Here is a 26,994-nt window from a genome sequence, read left to right on the forward strand (position 1 = left end):
GGGGTTGCCTGTAGCTCCCTGGCTGGCTTGTTGTCATCACCTCCCCAGGTAAGGCTTCAACCAGGCAGCAGTAGCTGTGCAGGGCTGAGCCTTTGAGGCTTGGGCTGGATTTGGTGTCTGACATTTTGCTGGTTGAGGAGGTTGCCACTGCCCATTGCCCAGCTGGAGTTACTGTGGCACCATCAGCAGCTCTGCAGCTTTCATCTTCACCCCTGCAGTCTGTGGCTTTGGGAAAGAGCTGTGTGGGAGAGGAGTTTCTCTGTAGTGCTGGGGCAGTGGTGAAACACAATGCTGGCTTTCCATTCATGTATCCAGGCAGAGAAAACACTCTGACTACCACTGGCACCAGTGCTGGGTAGGGGTCTTCAGCATCTTAGCCACTGAAGGTTTTCTGCTCTCCCCTTAGTCTGCAAGAAGGGAGGAGGATTCCTGTGTGAAGCCCAAAATAAACCTGCAGCTCTACAGCCCTGACACATGGGAGCTGGCATGCAGCTGGGGCAGCTGCCAGCTGTGCAGCTAACCTTTGCCAGGCCCCCAGCAAGTCAGGACCCCTCTGAGGCAGTCATTTATATCCTCACAGCCAGCCTGAGGGTTCGTGCAGGGACAAGGGTGACAGTGGAGGGCTGTCTCTGCTGGCTGGGCTGTGAAGAATATCCACAGGCTGTGAGCTGCAGCGAGCTGGAAGGAGACTTTCTGTTTCCAGAAGGATTCCAGAAGAGCTGAATAATGCTGAGAGTTGGCCCACTTCAGTGTGTCCCTGGTCAGGGGCTGCAGCTGGGTACAGTTCCAGAGGGCAAGACTTCAGGAAACTTCTTCTACTGTTAATTAATTAATGACTGCTGTTCTGAGCACAGAAACACATCCAGATGGGTCTTGAAAGTCTCCAGAGGAGGAGAGCTGCCCCAGGGGGAGGGAGGGAGTGAGCTTGTTTGTTTGTTTAGGGGTCTGGGTGTTGAAGCAAGTGTGCAAACTGGGAGTTTAGATTAGAACCAGGCTAAACAGTGATCCCCAAGGCCAAGAGTCCTTTGCACTCCACACAGATGACTTGAAAACAAAATGCTTCACTGCTTGGTCTTGCTCCAGTTATTGATGCCAGTGAATAATGGGGGGGTGCAGCTCCTGCTGTGTTAAGAATCTTTGCTTTGTTGGAGGTTTTGGCAGCAGCACAACTCTGTGTCATGGCTGTCCCTGACATTTGTTGCCAGCTCAGCAAAGTTATCTCTTCACCTCATCCAGTTTCCAGCCTTTCTTGCTCCTTGTCTGCCATGTCCAGACAACTGCTTCTCTTGGTTCACCCCTCCAGCCTCCCATACCTTCAGGAAGGAATCTGCCTGCATCTTGTCACCTGTAAGCAGTCCCTTTGGGGAGCAAAACAAAAGGTTTCATTCTCATGAGCAAAGGAAGGCTGGCAGCCTGCTCCCCAGAGGAGCTGAAGGAATACTCTTGGGAGACTCTTCGAAAGCCAGGTGGTAACTGGCAGCAGACTGATTCGGTAGGTGCCAGGCTCCAGTTGTGCTGAAATGGGTCCAGAAGGTTGACAGGGAGTTTGCCAAACTCTGGAGGAGTTGTCCTGCTGTGAGGGTCTCTGTAGTGGAACTCCTCCTTCACACATGGGGCTGTGCAAGGGTCACACTCAGCCTTCTGGTGCACAGCATCATCCCAAGCAGGAGCTGCAGGCCCTGGAGAGGGCCTTTGGTCTCCACAGGAATTCTTCTCCTTCTGACCTGTGCAAGTGGTACTTTGAGTGCCAGAGGCATGGGAAGGCTGGGGGGTGAGAGACCTGAGGAAGATTTAGGACAAGGAGGAGTGAAGACAATGAGAAGATCATTGAAGGTGAGAGGATCTCCTCTGTCTGCCAGCAGGTATCTGGAGCAATCCTGGCCCATGTTTGGTTCCCATGAACAAAGTTAGTTACAGTCAGAGAAGTGTTAGGGTTGGAAGAGCCCTCTGAAATCATCCACTCCAACATCAACCCAACCCCACCATGGCCCTGGTGCCATGGCCACAGGGTTCTGGAGCACCTCCAGGGCTGGGGACTCCACCACCTCCCTGGGCAGCCTCTGCCAGTCCCTGACCACTCTTGCAGCAAGGAAACTTTTCCTCCTCTCTAACCTAACCCTGCCCTGGCACAATTTCAGGCCATTGCCTCTCCTTCTATCACCTGATCCCAGGGAGCAGCTGCTGGGGCACAGCTCTTGCAGGTGACTTGACTGAGCTCTGTTGATTTGATGCTTCAACTAAATCACACAAAGGTGAGCATCTGGAGCTGGCTGAGGCTAAATCCATCCCAAAGAGCTGTGGCAGTGGATTTCACTCTTTTATTTGCAGGCATGCATAAAAGTTGGGAGTTTCAGCAACAGAATGCAAATGTCACCACTTTTGCTGCATTGTGGAGCCAGATGTGTGCACTGAAGGCTGAGGCATCTGTGCCAAAGCAGCTTTAACTCTTCAGTGAGACCAGAAAGTTCTTTGTGTCAGGCAGAGAAGCAGAAGGCTTTGCTGGCTCTGCCTCTTGCTCAGAGCAGCTTTAATCTTGCTGAATCTTCACTTGTGCAGAACTTTAATGTTTCAGGGAAACTTTTTAATCTGTGTGTGTCTAAAGCCAGGGTTTGCCAGCTCTGCCATTATGCACTGGAAGCCTTGGGCTCTGGCTGCTCAGGCTTCTGGCAGGACAAGATGTTACCTTTCCTTTCCCCTCTTGTCTCTGCTTTGGCTCTGTGAGTATTTTAAAGCACTCCTGGGAGCACTGCAGGGGAAAGCATTCCTTGTGTAGTTAAGCCAGAAGGAGTGGGGGAAGACTGCTCTTTAAAAATGACTATTGTGCTAGATAAAGAAAGGTGAAAGAGTCCCAGGGTATGACCTGGGGGGGAGGGGGGAATTGATTGGGGGTTTACCTTATTCCTGCTGCAAGAAAGATAAAGGAATGCTTCTGTAAGTACTGCTGGTGGCAGCAGCCTGTGCTCTGGTGGGAAGCTTGGCAGTGGTTTGCAGTTGGTTAGACTGCAATCAGACTGACCTCCATGTGTGCTCTGGTGGCAGGCTTGAGGCTGCAGGCAGAGGAGACCACTACCAGGGCACTCACAGATGGCAATGGGTTGGAAGGGACCCTCAAAGGTCATCCTGTCCACCCCCCCTGCAGGCAACAGGGACACCTCCAGCTACAGCAGGCTGCCCAGGGGCACTGCAAGTCTGATCTTGAATGTCTCCAGGGTCAGGGCCTCAACCTCAAGCTTACAAAAATCCACTGCCACACTGCCATTTAGAATGGATTTAGCCTCAGCCAGCTCCAGATGCTCACCTTGGTGTGATTTGGTTTAAGCTTCAAATCAACAGAGCTCAGTCAAGTCACCTGCAAGAGCTGTGCCCCTGCAGCTGCTCCCTGGGGGATAGAAGGAGAGGCAATGGCCTGAGATTGTGCCAGGGGAGGCTCAGGTTGGAGAGGAGGAAAAATGTCTTTGGTGCAAGAGTGGTCAGGGACTGGCAGAGGCTGCCCAGGGAGCTGGTGGAGTCCCCAGACCTGGAGGTGTTCCAGAACCCTGTGGCCATGGCACCTGGGGCCGTGGTTTGGTGTTGGGTTAAAGGTTGGATCCAAGGATCTGAGAGGCCTCTTCCAACCCAAACAATTCTCTGAGTGTAATTAACTTGCACTGCAGCTGTCCATAGGGAAACTGGGCTCTGAAGCCCTGGGTTAGAACCTGCATTTTTAGGCATGGGGAAGGCACTTTCCTGTCTCTACCAGAACCTGGGTCTGGCTTGGGATGCAGGAGGTTTGGGGGGGTTCTTCCCAACATTTATGTATGACTAAAGTAATGGGAAAGTGAAGGCTGCCTGGTCAGGCAGCTTTAAAATGTCAGAGTTCAATTGCCTCCAGTGCTCTCCCTTGCACATGCAGCAGCTTTAATGTCTATTTTTAAGAGGTAGTTTTTATCTCTGGTTACATCCAGTGCAGCTGGCTAATTGGGGGGGGGGGGGGGGGGAGCGCCTCCTGCTTTGCTGAGGTTAGGTTTTGAGAGCTGTGTCTGAGTACTTTGTTTAGAACTCATTGCTGGATGTTTTTTAATGTAGGGCCAAACATTTTGCTTGTGGTGTGGCTGCTCTGGTGACTAAGAGGCTGAGGGACTGATAAAGCCACCCTTTAATAACAGTGGGGCTAGTGGGGACTGGGACTGGGGAGGAATTCTCCTTCCAAGATCATTTGGAACAGTCTCTCGTCTTAGTGTGCTGAATCTCATCAACATGATGTGATACCACAGCTGGGAGTGGTTTGGAAGTATTGGATTTGACCTGGGATTGCCCAGGATGGTGGCTGGGACCCATCCCTGCAGATATTCAAGGTGAGGTTGGACAGGGCTCTGGGCAGCCTGATCCAGTGGAGGATGTCCCTGCTGCCTGCAGAGGGGTTGGACTGGATGAGCTTTGAGATCCCTTCCAACCCAACCCATTCTGGTTGTGGAACTGGGGCTGCTCAGTGCAAAATGAGCTCTGGTGTCACTCAGGGAAGCCTTGGTCTTGAGGATGATCTCCCCTGAAGGAACTCCAGCTAGCAAAGCAAGGAACAAGTGAAAGGAGATGGCCTCAAGTTGTACCAGGAGAGGTTTAGGTTGGACATTAGAAGAAACTTCATCCCTGAAAGGGTTCTCAAACACTTGAACAGGCTGTCCAGGGAGGTGGATGGATCCCCATCCCTGGAGGTGTTGAAAAGCTGTGGAGATGTGGTGCTGAGGGCCATGGCTTAGCACCAGACTTGGTGGAATCAGAGAAGGGTTGGACTGCATTGACCTTGAAGGTCTTTCCCATCAAAGCAATTCTGTGAGCCTGTGATTCTACTGTCACAGTATCACCAAGGGTGGAAGAGACCTCAAAGATCGAGTCCAGCCTGTCACCACAGACTCATGACTAGCCCGTGGCACCAAGTGCCACATCCAGTCCCTTCTTGAACACCTCCAGGGACAAATCTTTCTCTGAAGGAGAAACTTCTTTGGTGTGAGGGTGCTGAGCCCTGGAGCAGGCTGCCCAGCGAGGCTGTGGAGTCTCCTGCTCTGGAGACATTCAAGCCCACCTGGATGTTGTGATGTGGGGCAGCCTGATCTGGGTGTAGATGCTCTCTCAGGGTGCTTGGGCTAGCTGAACTTTTGAAGGTGCCTTCCAACCCAGTGGGCTCCAATTCACTCTGTGATGCCAGTTGCCAGGCCAGGGGCACGGCGCTGCCCTGTATGTTTCTAGCCAGCACACGGAGCAGTGTCTTTGTTTCCTGTAGTATTTGTTCTTTGCTAAATTTGGAGGAGCTGTGACTTCAGGAGGGTAGTGCCTGGCGCTCTCCAGCTCTGCTGTTAACATGCTGGGGAGACTCAGCTCCAAGTGCTCCGAGACCCTTGTGCTGGAACTGCGTCACTCCCGCAGCGACCTCCCCTCCTGGGGCAGCCAAGCCTCTTGCTGTCATTATCTTTGCAACAGCAATGAGGTTTAGGAGACAGTCATGTTAGCAACAAAGGTACAAAGTGTCCTCAATTCAGCAGCTCATTTCCAAACACAAACCCCCTCAGCATCCTCGCAGCAGATGTGCTGAGCGGGGATTGCTCAGAAGCCTTCCTGAGGCTAAGGGAGTGCTCAGCTTGCTCCTCCTGAGCAGGCTCTGGGGGCTTGGTTTAGCCCTTTGTCATCTGACAAAGGGGAGAAGGACTGCAGATGATGCCCAGAGCTATTTGAACGTTGTATGTTCTGCATCAGAGTCACAGAATGCTAGGGGGTGGAAGACATCTCCAGAGACTGAGTCCAAGCCCCCTGCCAGAGAGCATCACCCAGGGCAGGGCACCCAGGAACACGTCCAGCAGGGTCTTGAAAGGCTCCAGAGCAGGAGACTCCACAGCCCCTCTGGGCAGCCTGCTCCAGGGCTCCAGCACCCTCACACCAAAGAACTTTCTCCTCCTGTTGAGGTGGAACCTCCTGGGGTGCAGCTTGTCCCTGTTGATCCCTGCCCTGTCAGTGGGCACCACCAGCAGGAGCCTGGCCCCTTCATCCTGACCCCCACCCCTCAGATATTTGTAACCATTGCTCAGATCCCCTCTCAGCCTTCTCTTCTCCAGGCTAAACAGCCCCAGGGCTTTCCTCACAGCAGAGACGTTCCAGGCCCTTCATCATCCTCCTAGGCTCTGTTTCTCTCCCCGGTAGATCCCTGTCCCTCTTGAGAGCCACCTATGCACCAGCAGTGAGCCACAGCTGAAGTCCCCCGGGGTAGGAGAGCAAGGTCTAAGTGCAAGGAAAGGTTGTGAACCAAGATGGAATGTTTGATTTGTGGGAATCACGATGTTCTGAAGTTTCTTTCCAGACTGGAGTAGCAGGAAAGACCTCACTCCTTTGGAAAGGAAGCCTGACAAGTTATGAATGTAACCTCGGTGGTGGGAGCCAGGAATTTCCTTTGGAAGTTCTTTGTTTCTGTCCTGGAAATGATTTTGCATGTTTCCTGAGGCTTTTGCATCATTCAGCTCTGTTGAGGTGGATCTGTTCTGCCCAGCAAGGGTGACAGGAGGCCAGAGGGCTCAAAGGTAATGAGGGCTTGGAGGACCTCCCCTATGGGGACAGGCTGAGCAGAGGAGCAATGGATTGAGGCTGGAGATGAGGAAGAAATTCTTTCCAGGGAGGGTGGTGAGACTCTGGCACAGGCTGCCCAGGGAGGCTGTGGCTGCCTCCTGCCTGGAGGAGTTCAAAGCCAGGCTGGATGAGGCCCTGAGCAGCCTGTGCTGGTGGGAGGTGTCCCTGCCCATGGCAGGGGCTTGGAGCTGGATGAGCTTTGAGGTCCCTTCCAACTCAGAGCATTCTAGGACTGTGCCAGTCTGTTCTTGCCCATTGTGCTCCCTGGTTCAAGCTTGTGGCTGCAGACTAACAGCAGATGAACGTTGTGGGGCCATCCAGTTTGTCATCAGAACTGGACTGGCTGCACTTTGTGGGCATGTGTGGGTCCCAGCAGTGACTTGGAGGTGCACCTTGGATAATGGAATAAGCTCAGCAGAGTAATTGGTGCCTGTCTGTCAGTTACCTGCAGCAAGGCAGCTGGGCTGTCAGCGTCTGCAGAGCATCCCTGGCAGCTGGGTTTGAGCTGCAGAGCTGAGGGCACCTTGCTGAACATGCAGGCTGCCCCCAGGGGTAGGTTTCCTATGGAGCCTCCTCAGTAGCCTTAGCTGCAGCTGGCTGCTGGTGCTGCACAGGGCTGACCCTGCAGTCTTGGAGCTGCCCAGCAGCTTGCATGCACCCAGCCCTGCAAGGCAATTCTCTCGCCCTGCCACTCCCTCTGGTTTTCACCTCTGCTCTCCTTTGTGTTGTTAGCAATCAGGACACCCTTCAGAAGGAGCAGGGAGCTCGTGTGGGACCAGCTCATCCCCCTGCTGGGTAACTGGTGCCTGGGCAGGTGTGGGACCAGCTCATCCCCCTGCTGGGTAACTGGTGCCTGGGCAGATGTGGGACCAGCTCATCCCCCTGCTGGGTAACTGGTGCCTGGGCAGGTGTGGGACCAGCTCATCCCCCTGCTGGGTAACTGGTGCCTGGGCAGATGTGGGACCAGCTCATCCCCCTGCTGGGTAACTGGTGCCTGGGCAGATGTGGGACCAGCTCATCCCCCTGCTGGGTAACTGGTGCCTGGGCAGGTGTGGGACCAGCTCATCCCCCTGCTGGGTGACTGGTGCCTGGGCAGGTGTGGGACCAGCTCATCCCCCTGGTGGGTAACTGGGGCTGGGGCAGATGTGGGACCAGCTCATCCCCCTGCTGGGTAACTGGGGCCTGGGCAGGTGTGGGACCAGCTCATCCCCCTGCTGGGTGACTGGTGCCTGGGCAGATGTGGGACCAGCTCATCCCCCTGGTGGGTAACTGGGGCCTGGGCAGATGTGGCACAGAGCCACAGAGTGGTAGGGGTTGGAAGGAACCTCTGGAGACTGAGTCCAACCCCCTGCCAGAGCAGATTCACCTGGAGCAGACTGCACAGGATGATGCCCAGGTGGGTTTGGACTGTCTCCAGAGATGGAGACTCCACCACCTCTCTGGGCAGCCTGCTCCAGGGCTCCACCACCCTCAACATTGGAAGTTCCTTCTTATATTTAGGTAGAACTTCTGCTCAAGTCTGTGCCTGTTTGCCCCTGTCCTGTGTGCCCTCTGATGGTGTCTGTGCTGGCAGCATGGAGCTGTGCCACGCGAGGCAGCTCTCTGCTCTGCTCTGCAGGGAGTTTTCATCTCCTCAGGGTGGTGGTGAGTTGACAGAGGTGTGCTAGCAGTGAAAGCTGTAATCAAGAGCTTGAGGTTCTGAAGTGGTGGAATGTGCTCAGAGAAGCCTCAGCAGTGAGGAGCTCTTGGTGGCTGCATTTCCAACCTCTCCTTGGTGGTGAATTGTTTGGGTGTGTAAGGCAGTGTCAGCCTGCTGTGGCTGTAGGGGCTGCTGGATGGCACTGCTGGGGTTTGGCACTGCTGGGGTTTTGCACTTCCTGGAGAGGTCAGGACAGTGCCTGGAGACCAGGTTCTGCCTGCAGTCCACTTAAGCCCTCTGACCTGCACACACCACCAGGCTTGAAGTTCCTCCTGTCAGCATGGGCTGGTGATGGATGTGTGCTTTGGTAAGCTCTGCTCAGCTCCTGGCTGGTGGGGAACAGCACAATTGCTCCTTTAGAGGGAGAGAGGCTTGGCTCAGGCCCTGCTGATTGATAGAGTACTGGGGGGGAAATGTCCAAGATGTGATTTGACAACAATAGGATAAGGAGCAGACTCCATGTGCTCCACAGAAGCTGCTGCTGAGCTAAGGGAAGGAGACTGTGGACACCTGGAGCGTTGCCTCCCATCTCCTTGGAGCTGCTTTTGGAGCCTGAGATGTGCAACCTGGGGGAGACCTTTGTGCCTCCTGAGGCAGCTGAGCCTCAGCACTGCAGGAGCTCAAGGCAGCAGGTTGCTTGTTGAACACCAGGAGCCAGGCCAGGAGCACGAGGCTATGTGCCAGCACGCTGTGCTGCGGTGTCAGAGCACTGCTCCAGACAGGGCTGTGCTGTCAGGAGAGCTCTGCCCTTGCTGGCTGCCCTCGCTGCCCTACTGCCTGCTGTGGTCTCCACATGCATTTCCCCAGCTGCTGGCCACAGGAAGGCAGAGGAATGCAGCTGGCTGCAGTGTCAGTGTGGTGGCTGAGGTGACTGCCTTGCAGCTGGGAGTTTCATAGAGTCAGAGTTGTTTGGGTTGGAAAAGATCTCCGAGTTCAGCCATTGACCTAACACCCCCATGGCCATTACCCCATGTCCCACAGTGCCAGTTCCTCACAGTGTTTAGCCACCTCCAAGCATTCTGACTCCTCCACCTCTCTGGGCAACCTGTTCCAATGCCTGAGCAAAGATGTCCTCAGCTGAAGAGAGCCTGCAGCCCAGCCTGGTGCCCTGAGCAGTCTCACCTGCTGAGCAGGGAGGTCCTCCCTGTCCCCACGCCTGCTGCTGGAGGCACACACAACCAAGCTCATGATTCATCCTTGGGCTGCTGCTTCCCCACTGACTCCTGCAGAGAGGCCACGATGCCTTTTGTGCCTCGAGTGATTGCCCTGCCGGCAGACTCTGGCATCACCTCCCCTCTTAGTGGACTGTTATGAAGTCATCACAAAGAAATCCTTGGAGAATGGGGGAATAAAGCCTTTAGGAGAGGAGTTTTGTGGTTTCTCTGAGGCTGTGAAATAACTTCCTGCATGATTTTTCCTGTGCCTGGCTAAGTGCATCTCCCCTGGAGCAGTGACATTTGTCTGCAGCCAGCCTGCCTTGCTGCTTTTGGTGGTTGTTCAGCAGCCCTGCTCACTTTCAGGCAGCTAAAATTGCTTTGGAACTGTTACTTACCTTACCTGCCTTCCCTCCTTTGTTGCTTGAGTGGCAGAAGAGAGAGACAGGAAGAGGCTGGGAATTCTTTTTGTGGTGCAGATAGCACAGAGCTTTCATTTACACCACTAGTTGCTGGGAAAAAAACCCAACCCCAACCCACAGCCAAACAACCAACCAAAGAGAAAATGTATTTGCTAGTGCAGCTGCAGTCATCCCTTCCCCCTTGCCCCCCATGCCATGTCCTAGCGCCATAGAATTGCTTGGGCTGGAAAAGGCCTCTCAAAAATGTTTACAGAGAGTTGGGAAAGGGCTGAGCAGAAGCTCAGAGAGCTCCTGAAACCTTGTGTTTAACCACTGAGCTTTGATGTGAAGCAAAGTCCTTGTCTGTGGCAGAAGAGCTCCTGGAGTGTCCACCCTGAGCTTAGCCCTTAAAAGGCTCCCAGGCTTTTTCCTCTTTCCCCTTGATGGGAGCCACTCTGGCAGGTGGAAGCTCAGCATCCCCCCAGCCAGCCAGGCCATGGCTGAGGTCAAGTGGAGCCATAGGAGCCTGGGTTATGGCTTGCAGTAGCAGAAGCCCAGGTGCAGGGTGTCAGGTGCCTGTGGTATCAGCCAGGATGAAATTGCAGCTGAGGTGGCTGCAGGAGCAGTGTGGCCTCTAACTGTGAGCACAGATCAGGTGTCTGTGGCTGTCAAAGGCACACGTTGTTTAACTTTGCCCTGAGAGGAGTCCCTGAAGGTTCCAGCAGTGAAAGCAGCTCTGACACTTGATCTGTGGCTAGGAGATCACCAAAACATCTTCATTCTCTGAGCACCTGCAGGGCAGGTTCAGGAGGCAGCATTGACTGAAAGGGAAGTAAACCCCAACCCCACCATGGCCCCAGGTGCCATGGCCACAGGTTTCTGGAACCCCTCCAGGCATGGGGACTCCACCACCTCCCTGGGCAGCCTCTGCCAGTCCCTGACCACTCCTGCAGCAGAGGAAATTTTCCTCCTCTCCAACCTGACCCTCCCCTGGCACAATTTCAGGCCATCTCCTCTCATCCAAGGGTGAAGACACTGACCCCCATCTCCCTCCAAGCTTTCAGGCAGCTGGAGAGAGCAGCGAGGTCTCCCCTCAGCCTCCTCTTCTCTCCCTAACTTCTCAGGTGACTTCCTAATCTTTTCAGATGAGTGCTGGGCCTTGGGTTTTGTTCTGCTCTTCCACTTTCAAAGGCAGGAGGCCTCCTGTGTCCAGCACTGGGCCACTTGCTGCAGGCTGCCCTGGCTCCGGCGCAGAGCTCTGGCTGGGTGCAGTGCCAGGAGCTCTGCTGTGGCTCCAAGGACAGCACAGCTCTTGCCTGCTTCCTTTTCCCCCGGAGCTCAGCTTTGTTCCTTGCTGCTGTGCTGTTGCCATGACTGAATGTGTTGTTGTTTGTAAGTCTTTTACACCTGAGCCAGCCCTGTGCTCAGGAATATCCTTTTGGAGGGGCTGAATAGAAACCTGAGAGAGAGGGGAGGGCTGGGGGGGATGAGTCTGCTGGGAAAGCTCCAAGCAGAGTGAGGCTGGGAGCGGAGTATTGACTGCAGCCTCACTCCTGATCAAGCCATGCTGGTGAATGGGCTGCTAACATCTCCACAGCCCTAAAAATAGAAAACCCTAATAGGAGTTTAATAGGTAGGAAATAGCATGGAAGGAGAATTGGCAGCTAGCATCTCTGCCTCTGTGCTCTGGAGAAACCCAATCTGTTTAGCTTGGAGGGGAGCTGAGCACAGGGTGCTTTCTCTTGCTAATGTCTTAAAAAGGGAAAAAGACTCTGAATTAAGATTACAAACTGCCATCAAAAGCCCCTCAGGCTCAGGGCAGTATTTTATGGTGTAATAAAGTTATATGGGGAAGGGAGAGAGGGAGGGAAAGCTCTCCACTGAATTTCTGTATCCTGATCTAAATCTGCTGGAGGAGGAGAGGCTGAGAGCGAGCTGGGGATGTTCAGCCTGGAGAGGAGAAGGCTCAGGTGGGATCTGATTGCCAGGGAGCAGCACATGAAGGGTGGCTCCCAGCAGGGTAGAAACGAGGAGAAGACAAGGAGTGATAGGGACAAGTTCCTGCTGGGGAGGCTGTGGTTGATGTGAGTTGACAGCTTTGCTTGGTTTGTCTTCAGAGTCTCAGTTATGGTTAGTTAGCATCTGGCCATACAAACCCCTTGCTGAAGGAAACCTCTCTGCATCTGAACAAATAATCTGAAGAATAGTTATGTCCTCACCTGAGAGAGAGCACCCCAGAACAAAGCAGCCTCGATGGCATTGCACTGCTCCAGGCAAACAAAGAACTGTTGTGTCCTTGGGAGAACCAGGACAAAACACCCAAGGAGTCCTGAATGGTGCTGAGATCCACACTGGGTTGTAACTGAAAACATAACCATCTTCTCTGTCCTTCTAGAGAGAGTTCTTAAACAGATTCCTGAAAGGCTTGAAGGTGAATGACACAGGTCTGTGACATGGAGCTGCTGAATGAGTCCAGAGGAGGCCACAAAGGTGATCCAAGGGCTGGAGCAGCTCTGCCTTGAGCACAGGGAGCTGGGGCTGTGCAGCCTGCAGAGGAGAAGGCTCCAGGGGCACCTCAGAGCTGCTGCCAGCACCTGAAGGGATCCTGCAGGAAGGCTGCAGAGAGACTTTTGCTGAGGGGGTCTGGAGCCAGGCCAAGGGGGAATGGTTTGGAGCTGAGGCAGAGCAGGGTTAGAGTGGAGCTGAGGAAGAAGTTGTTCAGCAGGAGGCTGCTGAGCCTCTGGTACAGGCTGCCCAGGGAGGCTGTGGCTGCCTCCTGCCTGGGGGTGTTCAGGACCAGGCTGGATGAGGCCCTGAGCAGCTGAGTGTAGCTGAGAGGTGTCCCTGGGCATGGAGGGGAATTGGAACTGAATGATCTTTTGAGGTCCCTTCCAAGCCAGCCCAGCTCTGTGAAGAGGGCAGGGAAGCAGACCTCAGCTCTTGGTTAGAGCTCCCTAGCAAGTAGTGACCTAAAGGTCCTGCACAGCAGGGCAGAGCTGCTGGCGTAACAGAAACTCTGTTTGTGAGAGCCTGACTTTATCAGCCCGGTGTGGACAGGAGGGTGGGGGGGAAGTGGAGCAGCAAACAGGCTCCTTTGGAGCTGGTGACTCAGTTGCTGTCCAGGACAAGCTGTGATTGTTGATGTGCCACTGCAGTAAGGCAGGGGAGGGCACCTTGTGCGCGGTGGGGCTGCCGTCCTCTTGCCCGCAAGGGGAAGCGCTGCAGTGGCTCAGCAAACAAATCAAACCCCGGCCTGGAGCCCTCTGCCTGTGGGGGACACTCTGTCTGCATCTGCATTGATTCATCTCTGACTGGCAGTACCTCCACACTTCCCTGCTGCTGTAAATTCCTTGTGTTCTTGTTACAAAATAGGTTTTCCCTGAGGGCTGCCAGCTCAGAGCAGCCAAGCTGTCATCAATTAGGCTTTGAAAAAGCCACTGCTGGGCTGCTTTGGGTCGGTCACACTGGGAAGGTTTCCTTAGCATTGCACTGGGGGGCAAGCAGAGCCAGGTTGGTGCTTGACTGGTGCTATGAAGTCAGATGTGGAACTGAGGGCAAGAAGCTTCAGCAGGGAGTCTCTTGGAGAGTTCCAGCAGCTGGGAATTTCAGGAAGTGCTTGGACAATCTGCACAGCAATGGCATGGGAAGAGTTGAGTGTGACATAGGGAGACCTGGAGGGAGGCAGCAGGTCATCTGTTGCAGCTTCATTGATGTAGAACAGGCTGAGGGGTGATGAGGTGGAGAAGCTGGACAGGAGCCAGCAATGGGCACTGGCAGCCCAGAAGGCCAAGGGCAGCCCAAAGGGCTGCCCTTGGCCTTCTGGGCTGCCAGTGCCCATTGCCAGAGATGGAGAGAGGGGATCCTGCCCCTCTGCTCTGGGGAGACCTCACCTGCAGTGCTCCTCTGCCAAAATAAGCCACCCCCATGCTGATTCCTAGTGGCTGTGTTTGATCTGGAGGGGTTTGGTGGCAGGGGAAAAGCCCTCACTGCCCTTCAGAGGCTGCTCGTAAGCTCTCCTTGCTGGAACCACCCTGGGGCTCCCAAGTGCTTCTTGGATTGCTATGGAAACCTGAGACAGAAGGAACCTTGCACATAAAAGTGACATTTAGTTTGATTTAAGAAGTTGGGAGAGAGTGTTTTAATGACTCCTGCCATTAACTGGGGTTGTTCAGCCTGGAGGAGAGGAGGCTGAAGGGAGACCTCATTGCTCTCTACAGCTCCCTGAGAGGAGGCTGCAGTGGGCTGGGGGTTGGGCTCTGCTCCTTAGTCTCAGGTGATAGAAGGAGAGGCAATGGCCTGAGATTGTGCCAGGGGAGGGTGAGGTTGGAGAGGAGGAAAAATTTCTTTGCTGCAGGAGTGGTCAGGGACTGGCACCAGGGAGGTGCTGGAGTCCCCATCCCTGGAGGTGTTCCAGAACCCTGTGGCCGTAGTTTGGTGTCCATGGTGCTGTGGGGCTGATGCTTGGACTGGATGCTCTTAGAGGGCTTTTCCAGCCCAAACTGTTCTGTGATTCTATCCAGAAGCAGATCACTTTGTGCTTCATGGGTTGCTCCTCTCAGTGAAGCAGCCCAGAGATGTGCACTTCTGGAGCCTGGCTGCAGCTGGTGACTGTCCTGCAAATGCTTTTTCCCTCTGCTGCCTTCTGCCACTTCTTACAGGAACGTGCAAAACCAAAACCAAACAACAACCTATGAAGTGAAGAGCTCAGTTTGACACCTAAGCATAGGTGGGTGAGCTGTCACTGGGTGGTGGAGAGCTATTGACACAGTCAGTGGAGCTGGGGAAGTGATTCACTTGAGCAGCCTTGGGCTGTGGGTGCTGGAGGGTGAGCTGCCCCAGGGCTCTGTGCTCCCTTCACCACACAGCTAAGCACAGAGGCAAGAAAACAACCCCAAGGTGTACTACATCAGCAGGTTTCAGGAGCCTTTGCTGCTTGACCCAGGCTTGCACCTCGACGGCAGGAGGCCTCCTGCTATTGTGGCAATCACAGCCAGAGGAATGTGTTGGGTGTGACTCTGCCCTTGAGGAGCTCTCAGTCCTCCCCCGTTCCTAGCACTGCTTTGGGGGCTCAGACACAAGTCTGTGAACATCACTGACTGTGGACTGTGCTGCACACACAGCAGCACAGAGTGCCAGGTGGGAAGGGACCCCAAGGAGCCTCTGCTGCAACCCTTCCAGCTGAGAGTGGAGTTGCAAGGAGCTGGCCCAGCACCCTGCCAAGCTGAGCCTTCCAACTGCCCAAGGGAGAGGACTCCACCACTGCCCTTGGGAGATGATTCCAGTGCCCAGGGGGAACATTTCCTTCTGGAGCCCACTGGGAATCTCCCCAGCAGTAACTTGTCCCCATCACCTCTTGTCTTCTCCATGGGATTCCTTGTAAAGAGGGAGTCTCCAGCCTCCTGGGAGCCACCCTTGAGGTGCTGCTCCATGGTGCCAAGGTCCCCCTGAGCCTTCTCTCCTCCAGGCTGAACAACCCCAGCTCTCTCAGCCTCTCCTTGTGTGACTGGTTTTGCTCATTTCAGAAGCAGATTTGCCACATGCTAATTGTTTCCTCAGCTCCAAAAGCAAGGCAGCTTTCAGCAGACCTATCCCCCCAAAGCCATTGTTCTTTTCATCTCTATTGCTGTTGTGACCTTGACGTTCCAGGAAGGCATGGGGTGCGTGGTGGTGATAAGACTTGCTGACCACTAGAGACTGCAGCCGGTGGGGAGCACATCAGAGAGAAGGGATCTGCCTTGGGCTCGGATCCAGTTTATCACAATATATTTTTAGGCTATTTTGTACTGAGGAAGTAAACACTTGGTGCTGTGTAAAGGTTAGAGACAGCCCCACCCCTTCTTGGAAGCATGCACAGCTTGTCCTGAGTGCCACCAGTGATGGATCTGTCTCGTGTGTATATGCAAGGCCCTGATTAATCACAGCAGCCTTCTGTGCCAGAGCTGATTCAAGAATGGCTTTGGGTTGTCTCAGGAAACTATTGTTCTACCCTGGGCTTTTTCTCTTCACTGAGTTCATCCAGACCTAGGAAGTCCAAGTGCAGACATACTTGCAGTGTGGGATGCAAATGTTTTGCTCCTATTCGAGGCAGATTTTGCTGCCACCAGAGTATTCAGAGAATGGCTCGGCTTGGGAGAGACCTTAGAGGTCATCTGCTCCAATATTACTACCTTGAAAAGTCTTCTGTAAAGGCTTTTCTTTGCCCCCCTCTCAGGCTTGTTCAATTCAAACTGCTAAATCCATACAAGTGGGAGCTAGTTCTGACACTTGTGATTTTTGTCACTTTTAAATGAGGTACCAGCTTGAGTGGAGAGCTGCCAGCCACCTGGGTCTGACCTGTGCAAACGCTAACAGGGGATGTCAGCACAGAATCACAGACTGCCTCAGGCTGGAAGGGAGCCCAGAGCTCATCCCCAGCCTCCCCTCCATGCCCAGGGACACCTCTCAGCTGCACTCAGCTGCTCAGAGCCTCATCCAGCCTGGCCCTCAACACCCCCAGGCAGGAGGCAGCCACAGCCTCCCTGGGCAGCCTGTGCCAGAGGCTCAGCAGCCTCCTGCTGAACAACTTCCTCCTCAGCTCCACTCTAACCCTGCTCTGCCTCAGCTCCAAACCATTCCCCTGGGCCTGGCTCCAGACCCCCTCAGCAAAAGTCTCTCTGCAGCCTTCCTGCAGGATCCCTTCAGGTGCTGGCAGCAGCTCTGAGGTGCCCCTGGAGCCTTCTCCTCTGCAGGCTGCACAGCCCCAGCTCCCTCAGCCTGTGCTCAGGGCAGAGCTGCTCCAGCCCTTGGATCACCTTTGTGGCCTCCTCTGGACTCTCCCCAGCAGCTCTGTGTCCTTCTGCTGCTGGGGACCCCAGAACTGGAGGCAGGGTTGGAGGTGAGGTCTGAGCAGAGCCCAGGGGGGAAAAATGCTTCTTAGTTTCCAAGAGCTCCTTCTGTTTCACTGCTGGAAGCTACTCTGTGTTGTGTGCTTAATAACCACACGTGGGAAAGGAACCTGAAAGTTGGATTAAATGTCCATGGCATTTGAATTTGACTTCTCTTCCTGTCCCGTCTCAGGTGGAGAGACATGACATGAACACCCTGAGCTTACCGCTCAGCATCCGCCGGGGCGGCTCCGACACCAACCTCAACTTCGATGTGCCGGACGGGGTCCTGGAGTTCCACAAGGTGAAGCTCAGTGCAGACAGCCTGAAGCAGAAGATCCTCAAGGTGACAGAGCAAATCAAAGTGGAACAGACGGCTCGGGATGGGAACGTGGCCGAGTACCTGAAGCTGGTGAACAGCGCGGACAAGCAGCAGGCTGGGCGCATCAAGCAGGTCTTTGAGAAGAAGAACCAGAAGTCCGCACACTCCATCGCCCAGCTCCAGAAGAAGCTGGAGCAGTACCACAGGAAGCTCAAGGACATCGAGCAGAACGGAGCCTCCAGAGCCGCCAAGGAGACTTCCAAGGATAGCTTGAAGGACCTTCCCCACGGAAAGCCGCGGGGCTCGGGGCACGGGGCGGAGGGCGGCAAGTCGGGCGTGCCGGGGGTCTCCCTCACGCCCCCCGTCTTCGTCTTCAGCAAGTCCAGAGAGTTTGCGAACCTGATCCGGAACAAGTTCGGCAGCGCGGACAACATCGCCCACCTCAAGAGCAGCCTGGATGAGTTCCGGCCCGAGGCAGGCTCCAGGGCCTACGGGGGCAGCGCCACCAGCGTCGCCAAGCCCAAGTACGTCAGCGACGACGAATGCTCGAGCGGCACCTCCGGCTCGGCGGACAGCAACGGCAACGCCTCCTTCGGCCCTGCTGTGGCCAGCGCTCTGGACAGCCAAGGAAAGCTCTCCATGATTTTGGAGGAGCTGAGGGAAATCAAGGAGACCCAGTCCCAGCTAGCTGATGACATCGAGAGTTTGAAGAGCCAGTTTAAAAGAGACTATGGCTTCATTTCCCAGATGCTGCAGGAGGAGAGATATAGGTACTGGGGCTCTGCTCTGCTCTTCCCACACTGGCCCCTTGCAGTGCTTTTGGAATGGGGCTAGGGGGTGGAAATATGGATGTGTGCTTGTGTGGGGCATAGTCATAGAGTTGTCAGGGTTGGAAGGGACCTCAAGGATCATCCAGTTCCTACCCCCTGCCGTGGGCAGGGACACCTCACGCTGGATCAGGATCCTTCAGAAGCAGGGGAGAAAACCTAATTCCAGTCAGTATCCAGTGCCAAAAAAGCAAAAGGTTCCACTCCTTCCAGTGGCTGCAGAGGGGTGGCCATCAAATGCCGGGGTAGCTCTTTGTCTCTCGTTGAAGGCTTCTCCTGTGACAGGTGAAGTGGGCACTGCCTGTAGGAGATGCCAGGAGATGTAACTGGGGAAGGTGTCTGCAGTGCTGTGCCCTGGCCATGCTGATCAGTCTGCGGTGCAGCCACGCTGACTTTCAGCTGCTAACTAAACTTGTAGTCCTGAGGGCCTCGTCCACAAACTTCTCAGGCACTTGGCTCTCTGCAGTGTCACTGTCCCCTGCTGGAACACGTGGCTGTGAGGTGTCACTGTAAGTGCTGGAGCACCACTTCCTCTTGCATTTGTTCCTTGGCAACTAATTCCTCTGTCCTCCCCTGTTGAAGCGAGAGATGCTCTGGGGAGGGCTTGCACCCGGGGTTCCTGTGTCCCGTTGGTCACATTGCTTTGTTCAAGTGTCGGTCCTTGAAGCCTTTCCTGTGCTAATGGGCAAAGCCTCCGTGTGAGATGCAATATTGGCTGGTGCTTGCAGTCCTTGCAGTGCAAGGAAGGCTGCACAGCAGGTGGTGCCCTGGGGAGGAGAGCACAGAGCCCTCCCAGGCTCAGGACTTGCTTTCAGGAGAAGGCAGAGCAGCCTTTTCCAACAGCTCACTGCCATTAAGTTCCCAAGCCCCCTGCCACCGTGTCCACAGCCAGGCAATTTCTGCCTTCACCACTCCCATGCCGAGTGCGCCCTTTGCCTCTGTTAAACCAAGTCACAACTTGCCAACCCCCCCTCTGGTTTTCTGAGGGTGTAGCTGGGCTTGTTTGCTGTGCAGAGGCATGCAGGAGCAGGCTGGCTGTGAATGGCAGGACCTTGTAGCTGTGGTGGAGAGAAGATCCAGGGAACAACACGGTTTTGCTTTCACTGCAGGCGAGCCAGGCTTAGGGAAGCCTAACCTGTGGTGTGAATGGGGAGGGAGGACTGGGAGAACACGAGCTGTGTGCCCTTAGGCACCGTTTATAGGTCGTAGAATTTGCCAATGATGTGCAAATATTTGCTTTTTAACACCCACTGCCAGCAGGAAACACTCCAAAGAGGCTTTCCATTTGCTGAACAAGTGCTTCTGGAGGGCTTCCAAAGCTCTTAGTGAGCTGTGATGCCAGTCAGAGGGATCCCAGTCCACGGCAGGCTGGGAGATCCCCTTCCCAGCAGCGTCACTGCTTTGTTGTTCAGCATTACCTGGACAGAAGGCATTCAATGTAGACCTTTTTTCCCTCCTAAGATATGAAAGATTGGAGGACCAGTTAAATGACCTCACTGACCTTCATCAGCACGAGACTGCAAACCTGAAGCAGGAGCTGGCCAGCATAGAGGAGAAAGTTGCCTACCAGGCCTATGAGCGCTCACGAGACGTGCAGGTACCTCCTCTTCTCTTGGCTGCTTGTCCTTAGCATGCATCCAGAGAATCCCAGCTTGCAAGACCCACACCTGGAGCTCAGGGTCCAGTTCTGGAGCCTCTATTACAGGAAGGATCTGGAGGTGCTGGAAGGTGTCCAGAGAAGGGCCACGAGGAGGAGCAGAGGGCTGGAGCTGCTGTGCCGTGAGGACAGACTGAGGGAGTTGGGGTTGTGCAGGCTGGAGAGGAGAAGGCTCTGAGCAGACTTTCTTGTGGCTTTCCAGGATCTGCAGGGGGCTCCAGGAAAGCTGGGGAGGGACTTCTTAGGGTGTCAGGGGGTGGTAGGACTGGGGAGGATGGAGCAAAACTAGAAGTGGGGAGATTCAGAATGGATGTCAGGAAGAAGTTCTTGCCCCTGAGGGTGGTGAGAGCCTGGCACAGGCTGCCCAGGGAGGTGGTGGAAGCCTCCTGCCTGGAGGTGTTTGCAGCCAGGCTGGAGGTGACTGTGAGCAGCCTGCTGTGGTGTGAGGTGTCCCTGCCCATGGCAGGGGGTTGGAACTGGCTGAGCCTTGAGGTCCCTTCCAACCCTGACAGTTCTGTGATCCTGTGATCATCTAGTGCCAACCTTTCAGGGTAAGAATACAGTTCAAGTAAGATGGCCAAGCTGCCAGGCTGGGCCTTGAAACTGTCCCCTACAGGGGAATCCACCACTGTGAAAGGTTTGCTTCTCCCTTCATCTTTGGGTGCAAGGAATTTGGGGGAAGATTTAAGCCCTTTTTTGTTTCTTTTAAGATCTGGTTTAAGGTGATAAGCCAACATGTTTGAATTGGGGCCAATCTCTCTTTGCTTCAATGGCTTCAGAGTTTTATCTGCTGCAAGCAATTCCCAGAATGGGTTGGAAGGGACCTCAGAGCTCATCCAGTGCCAGCCCCCTGCCATGGGCAGGGACACCTCCCACCAGCCCAGGCTGCTCAGGGCCTCATCCAGCCTGGCTTTGAACCCCTCAGTGGTTGTACTTGATGATCTTGGAGGTCTTTTCCAGCCCAAAGAATTCCCTGACTGTATGAAATGCCAGAGATGCAAAGGAGATTGAATTAGCATCGGAGCAGGCTTGTGCTGCCCTCGTGTTTCTGTGGTGTGCACAAATCACTCACTGTGGTGCTGTTTGAGGCACTGGCAGTTGCTATGGCAACAGCTTCCTCAGCACCTTACCTCATCAGTATTGCCTGTCATGAACACCACAGCTAGGACACTTGCTCTCAAGCATGGGCAGTGTAAAAGCTGCGCTTTGGACAGTGTCAGGTTTGGCCATAGCTGAGCAGGCAGCACTGCACACATGCAGACACCAACCCCTTCACCCACTGCATGGGGTTGGGAGGGACCCTCCAAAGGCATCTTGTCCAACCCCCTGCACTCAGCAGGGACAGCTCCAGCTGGAGCAGGCTGCTCAGGGACACAGCCAGGCTGAGCTTGGATGTCTGCAGGGATGGAGCCTCAGCCCCCTCCCTGGGCAGCCTGTGCCAGTGTCTCCCCAGCCTCCCTCTGCAGAGCTTCCTCCTGATGTCCAACCTAACTCTGCCCTGCTCCAGTTCCAAACCATTGCCCCTCATCCCTCCCCAGCCTTCCTGTAGGTCCCCTTCAGATACTAAAATGCAGCTCTGAGGTCTCTCTGGAGCCTTCTCTTCTCCAGGCTGAACAGCCCCAACCATCTCAGCCTGTCTTTGTAGAGGTTCTCCAGCCCTCTGATCATCTTTGTGGCCTCCTCTGGACCCTCTCCATCAGCTCCATGTCTCTCTTGTTTTGGGGGCACCCCCATAGCTGGACACAGCACTGCAGGTGAGGTCTGAGCAGAGACAGGGGCAGAATCCCCTCCCCACACTGCTGGCCAGGCTGCTTTGGCTGCAGCCCAGGCTGCATGCATTTAGACTGTGTTCCAAGCACTGGTAGTTCATTCAGATTCTAGGAACCTGTAACCAATTATTCTCCAGCTCTGCCTGGTGGAGGGCTGTGCAGCTGGAGCAGCAGCCAGTGGTGCAGGGAAGCACAGCTGCCCTAACTCTTGCTCTCTGTCTGCAGGAAGCCTTGGAATCGTGCCAGACCCGGGTTTCCAAGCTGGAGCTGCACCAGCAGGAGCAGCAGGCACAGCAGTCGGAGACGGTGAACGCCAAGGTGCTGCTGGGCAAATGCATCAACGTGGTGCTGGCCTTCATGACTGTCATCCTGGTCTGTGTGTCCACCATGGCCAAGTTCATTGCCCCCATGATGAGGAGCCGGTGCCACATCTTCTGCACTTTCTTTGCAGTAACGCTGCTGGCAATATTCTGCAAGAACTGGGATCACATCATCTGTGCCCTCGAGAGGATGATTATACCCAGATGAAGCTGCTGGGCTGCCTCATGATTTACTAGGATTGGTCTTTTCCTCCTCCTCTTTTCTTGCCCTCCCTGTTTTTTTAAGTGCTGTGTGTCTACAAATCATTGTTGCTGTCACTTTAAGTGTGTGGCCTGGATGGGGAAGGCTGCAAAGACTTGGGCTCAGAGGTGTAAATACCCAAAGGTGCTGGCAGCCAGCTGCCTGCTCAGCCTGATGGTGTCCAAGGGGCTGTGTCTCCTGATCGACTCCTTGCTTGTGTCAGTCTCCTGCCTTAATCCCACTGCACAAACCCACACCATGAAAGATGATGTGATGCTCTGGGAGGGATCCAAGCCCCTGCAAGTGTCGGGTGTGGGCTAGCCTGCAGTGCAAAGAGTGTGATCAGGAGGCTATGATGGCTGTCAGTCCTGTTACACTGAGACCTTTCTCTCTCTGAATCCAGCTGCAATGATGTGCCAAATTAGACAGTCATGGATGAATAGTTCTTGATCATAAATCAATGGCTCTCTGAATCAGGGGGTTCTAGTTTCCAGGACCAGCAAAACTTGGTCCTTGTGCTAGTAACCCTTTGCACAGAGTCTATTGCTTGTAACTTAGAGCAGGGAGGACTATGGACTAGTTCACATTTGGGAAGCACAGGGATGTGGTGTAAGACTTCCACATCTAAGCTGAATTGACTGACAAAGGTCTCCAGGCCACTTTGTAGAGGAGTCAAGGAGCAAGTAAGCAGTGGGTAAGTTGTGATGCAGACCAAAGCACTCGCTGGCTTCAAGCCCTGCAACCTGGGACACTCTGGTGAGCCTTTGCCAGCACTGAATTGTTGGGGTGCTCTAACTGGCTGCAAAAGAGCTCTGGTGGGACTCTGGGTGCAGTGGAGTTTGTTCTTGTGTCAGATTAAGGACTGTGGAAGAAGCACAAGGGGGCAGATTTGGAGGGGAGCAGGGAGTTAAAGTTCTGCAAATAGGCAAACACTGTGCAGCCTCCTGTGAGAAACAGTCCTGGAAGTCCCCTCTGAGCTTACAGCCCCACTGCTGGGGCACAGCCTTGCTTTCCTTTCCTTCCTGCAAGTTCTTTTGCTTGATCTAGGAACTGTTGAAGAAAAGTTCCCTGCCACCTGCTTGGCTTCCAGCCATGGTGTAAAACAAGATCTAGAATAGTAACAACTGAAGAGCCCCTCCAACCAGCACAAAATGAACCCACCCCACCCAGGCCTCCCCCCCACTCTGCATTAAATGAAAAGATGAAGAGGGAACAGCATTGCTTTTGGTGGCTTCAGGGGCTGAGGGAAGGATGGCACTAACTGCATCAATAATGCTGCAGCAGCTCAGCATCTAGGAAATTCAGTTCAGATGCTGCAAAAGTGAGGAATTCTCTTTTAATTCTCTCTTTTGTGTGCTGCATCTTTGAGCAGAGACTTGGAGAGGGGTTTGTGCTGCCTTGCAGGCACCAGGAATGCATCAGGAGAGGCACACCCATGTCCTCACCTCAGCTCCAGAGGAAGGTGCAGGAGAAGGCAGAAGTCCTGCTGAGAGGGGGGTGACTTCATAACGCCCAAACTTACCATCTGGCTTATCCCTGGCTGTGGCAGGAAGCACTTTTTCACAGTTGTGTTCTTCTTCCCCTCAGTATTTTGGGGTTCCCCCCATTTACTGCTGCATTCCTGGTGCCTCCTGCAGAGGGGAAGCGGCGAGGTGTGAAACTTTGCTGTCATCATTGCTGCAGGGGCTGCTGCTGGGCTCAGGGTCACCTCCCTTCTCACATCTCTCAACCCATGCTGGCACCCTGCATTGCCCAGGCCTTCAGCCCCACCTCCCAAGTGCCTGCCCTTAGCCTCCTCTTACAGCCAGCTCCTAGCCTGAGGATGTGGCTTGCACGATGCAGCTATAAACCAAACTGCACAGGAAAGTTCCTCCCTCGGAGTTAGAAAGATGGAAGCAGCTCTTTCCTGGCCTCTTCACATCACAAGCAAGGGTTTGTTTGTATGCCCTTTGGATGTGTCCTGAGATTCTCTGGGCCTTTCCCAGTGTTTTCATAGAACTTGTTCCTATCTGCATTTGTTTCCAAGGCATGGCATGCCTTTGGAGAGCTGTACTTTCCATTTCCTTAGCCAGTGAGGCTGCTTCCACTCTGAGCCCTTCCTGAAGCCTCCTCCCGAATTCCACCACCCATTTGATCAGCCAGCTTTGTGACTCTTCCCCTCCCCACCCCCTTTCCCTTTCCCTGGGCCACAAGATCATACATTCATTAGGGAGAAACAAGAGCCCTGGCACTGTGGCTCTTCACAGTCTGTGTTTTGCCATCTTGATTGTCATCTCCATTCTCCACCTTCTGGTGGAGGCAGCAGTTTGCCTAGCCCTTTGTTAAATGGCTTCAGAAGGGTGCAAGGAAGCAGTACCTCAGAGTGGTCATTTTTATGTAAGCAAAATTCCTTTGGCCTCTTGCTTGGCTGTTGGTTTAGAGATCTAAACCTCCCAGGAATTAAAATGTAATGCCAGGCAGTCTCAGGGGCAGGTAAGAAAAAGGGTAGGAGTTCTTCTCTATCACTAAGGTCTGACCTGGGGAGGTGAAGGCTGCTTCTGCTCCAAGAGCATCCTCTTAAATCCTGGAAGGTGACCTCAGTGCAAAATGAGAGCAGAACATAAAATCAATGGGCCTGTGGAAGATTGCTGACTGTCCTGATGAAATCTGACCAGGTCCAAATTGGAAACAGAAGGGTCCTGTGCTTCCATGCTGGATTTCTAGCTGGCAGAGCATGTGGAGCTGCAAAGGCTGCACAAGGTTGCTCATGCACATTAAAATGACCCTAACTGGTAAATGGGCACAGCACTTCTCCAGGTTCCTTTTTCTGCCCTGGATCTAAATCATTGGAGGATGTGGCACATCAGGAGATCAACAGGAGAAAGAAAGATGTGAAGTGCAAAGAGCAGCTTCTGGGTGAAACAGCTGGAAGGCCACCCAAGGAGGAGGGAGATCTCCCCTCCTGCTTTCACCCTCATTTCTTTGCTGATGCTGGGGTGTTGTGCAGTCTCCTGCATGCCATCCTAGCTCACTAGGCTGGAGGAGAACCCTAGTGAGAGGTGGAAGGAGCTTCACAGCTAGAGATTGAAGTGGCTGATGGAAAGGTTTGAGTGCAGAGCAGAGATGAATTGGGAGCTGAGGCTGTTCCCTGCTGCTAGGAGTCCCTGGTGCTGCCCTCTGGGCAGCCTCCCTGTACAGCATCAGGGCAGAAAGGTTCCTCCTGGAATTGCCTGCAGGGAATAGATAGAAACAGCAGCAGGATGTGGTGGCACAGGTGCTGGCTGGCTGTGCCCACCCCGAGGTCAGGCTGGTGGCTGGGCTCACCAGGGCTAATGCCTGTGCCACAGGCTTCAGGATCAGTCTTGCCTCCTCCCTTAGGCTGGGGCTGTAGCCAGCACCCAGCTCTGAGCTGCTTGCTGTGGAGGTGTGCCTGGGCTGCCCCACACAGCTCCCTGCAGAAGGACTTTGTGCCGCTGCTTTCCGTCAGGATGTTGGCTTTCACCTTCAGACGCTCCGAGTGTACTCCTCACACTCCCTCCTCAGGCGCCTCTGGAGCACTCCCACTCAACCAGAAGCTGCCAGACAGTCTCTCTTCTGCTTGCTGCTGCCTGGTGCTTAGTGCTTGGGCTTCACTTTAAGGGTGGCTCTCCAGCTGAGAAGTCCTTCAGGTCGCTCCTGTGCTGTAGGCTTGTGGCTGTGTTGTTCTGGGGGTTAGTTGGCTCAGTCTTCCTCATCTCTCCCATGTCAGCATTGGGCTCTAAATTAGGGTTGTTTCTAAACCTTGTGTAATGGATTCCCCTTGGCTTCAACTACCCCTCCATGGTTGTTGAGCATCCCATTAGTCACCAGCAGCACTGAATGGTACCCAGTTTAAACTCCTTCCTGCTCTGCATTCCATGTGCCTGCACAACTTCTCCTTGCACTGCTCTCCTCTGGAGTCTCCTTGTTCTGAATTCTTGGAGGGGCACTGCCCAGGGTGGCTGCTTTTCACTTCACTATCCAAATGCTTGTGCCATGCAGTGCCTCTGCTGCAGGACCCTCACCTGTAGGTCTGACTTCTGCACTGTGTGACTTTGAACAAAGCATGAACAGCAATTCACTAGGGGAAGGCAACTTGCTGCAGGGAAGAGATGTGATCCACTGGCTACAGGCTGAAGCTACATCAATCCAGTGCTGGCATTAGCTTTACTTTGGGATTAGGATTGCAAGCTAATTATTAGCTGCTGAATAACATGAACAGGGAAGTTGAATGCTGCTGTTGAACGAGGAATCAGTTCAGGGTTGTGCTTGATGCAAAGTCAACTGCAGAGTCACAGGTAATGCTTTCTGGAGTTCAAATCAACCAGCAAGAGATTGTTTGGAGAAGAGAAGCCCAACAGAAGCCTGTGATGCATTGGGGTGGTATGGAAACTGTTCTGGAAAGCAAGCTCCTTTCCACTGTGAGGGAGATGGTTTGCTTCTGGACTCGGTGGTACAAGAGAAGGTGAACACAGATGGATGTCACTAAACACTGCAGTTTGGACAGCAGAATTTAATCCACCTAGGAGCAGCAAGCAGCCACATTATTTATTATCTTTTTATTTCAATCCCCTAAATACTTGTCTGCTTTGTCCATTTCCCATCACACCAGGAGGTGACCTTCAATTGATTCATTAACTACTTCTAGTGCTCCCCTTTAAAGTGCAAGAGATGGCAAAAGCCTTGTGTTCAGTTCCAGTCCGAGTGGGTGGTCTCTCAGGTGCTGAGTAGAAGCCAAGCAGACAGAACCAGACTGTAATTAATTAATTACCCACTTCTAGTGCACCCCTTTAAAGTGCAAGAGGTGATAAAAGCCTTGTGTTCAGTTCCAGCCTGAGTGAGCAGTCTCCCTGATGCTGAGCAGATGCCAGCAGCCAGACCCAGACAGTTCTACACCAGTGAAACACTAAGAGAAGTTGGGTTTTCAACTGCCAGGATTGCTGCTTTTCCCTGCAAGAGCAGCCTGAGCTGCTGCTGCCTCTGAGGACTGCATGAGGACTAGTCAGAGTGCCCTCCCCTGGGGGTGACTTGCTGTATGTGTAGCCTGTGAAGTTGTGCTGTGCTTGGGAAGTTCTGCACAAAGCCACCTTTTGTTTTGGCCCAGGGCAGCTCTGGCAGGCTCCAGGTGTACCAAAAAAGAAGTGTCTAGGTGCAAT

The 26,994-nt window shown here is 53.9% G+C and overlaps 1 protein-coding gene across 1 annotated transcript in view; it reads left to right on the forward strand.

Annotated features, from left to right (window-relative positions):
• Positions 1–23,019, forward strand: part of TMCC3 (transmembrane and coiled-coil domain family 3) — a 29,642-nt gene extending 6,623 nt beyond the window's left edge. Inside the window, exons 2-4 of the mRNA XM_054167763.1 lie at positions 16,899–17,797; positions 19,316–19,451; positions 21,506–23,019. Of these exons, the coding sequence (XP_054023738.1) occupies positions 16,899–17,797; positions 19,316–19,451; positions 21,506–21,808 (1,338 nt within the window). The 3' untranslated portion in view covers positions 21,809–23,019. The remainder of the gene's footprint in view (positions 1–16,898; positions 17,798–19,315; positions 19,452–21,505) is intronic.
• The last annotated feature ends 3,975 nt before the right edge of the window (positions 23,020–26,994 follow it).

Source organism: Dryobates pubescens, chromosome 15 (assembly GCF_014839835.1).
Source record: "Dryobates pubescens isolate bDryPub1 chromosome 15, bDryPub1.pri, whole genome shotgun sequence".
NCBI classification, from domain to species: Eukaryota; Metazoa; Chordata; class Aves; order Piciformes; family Picidae; genus Dryobates; species Dryobates pubescens.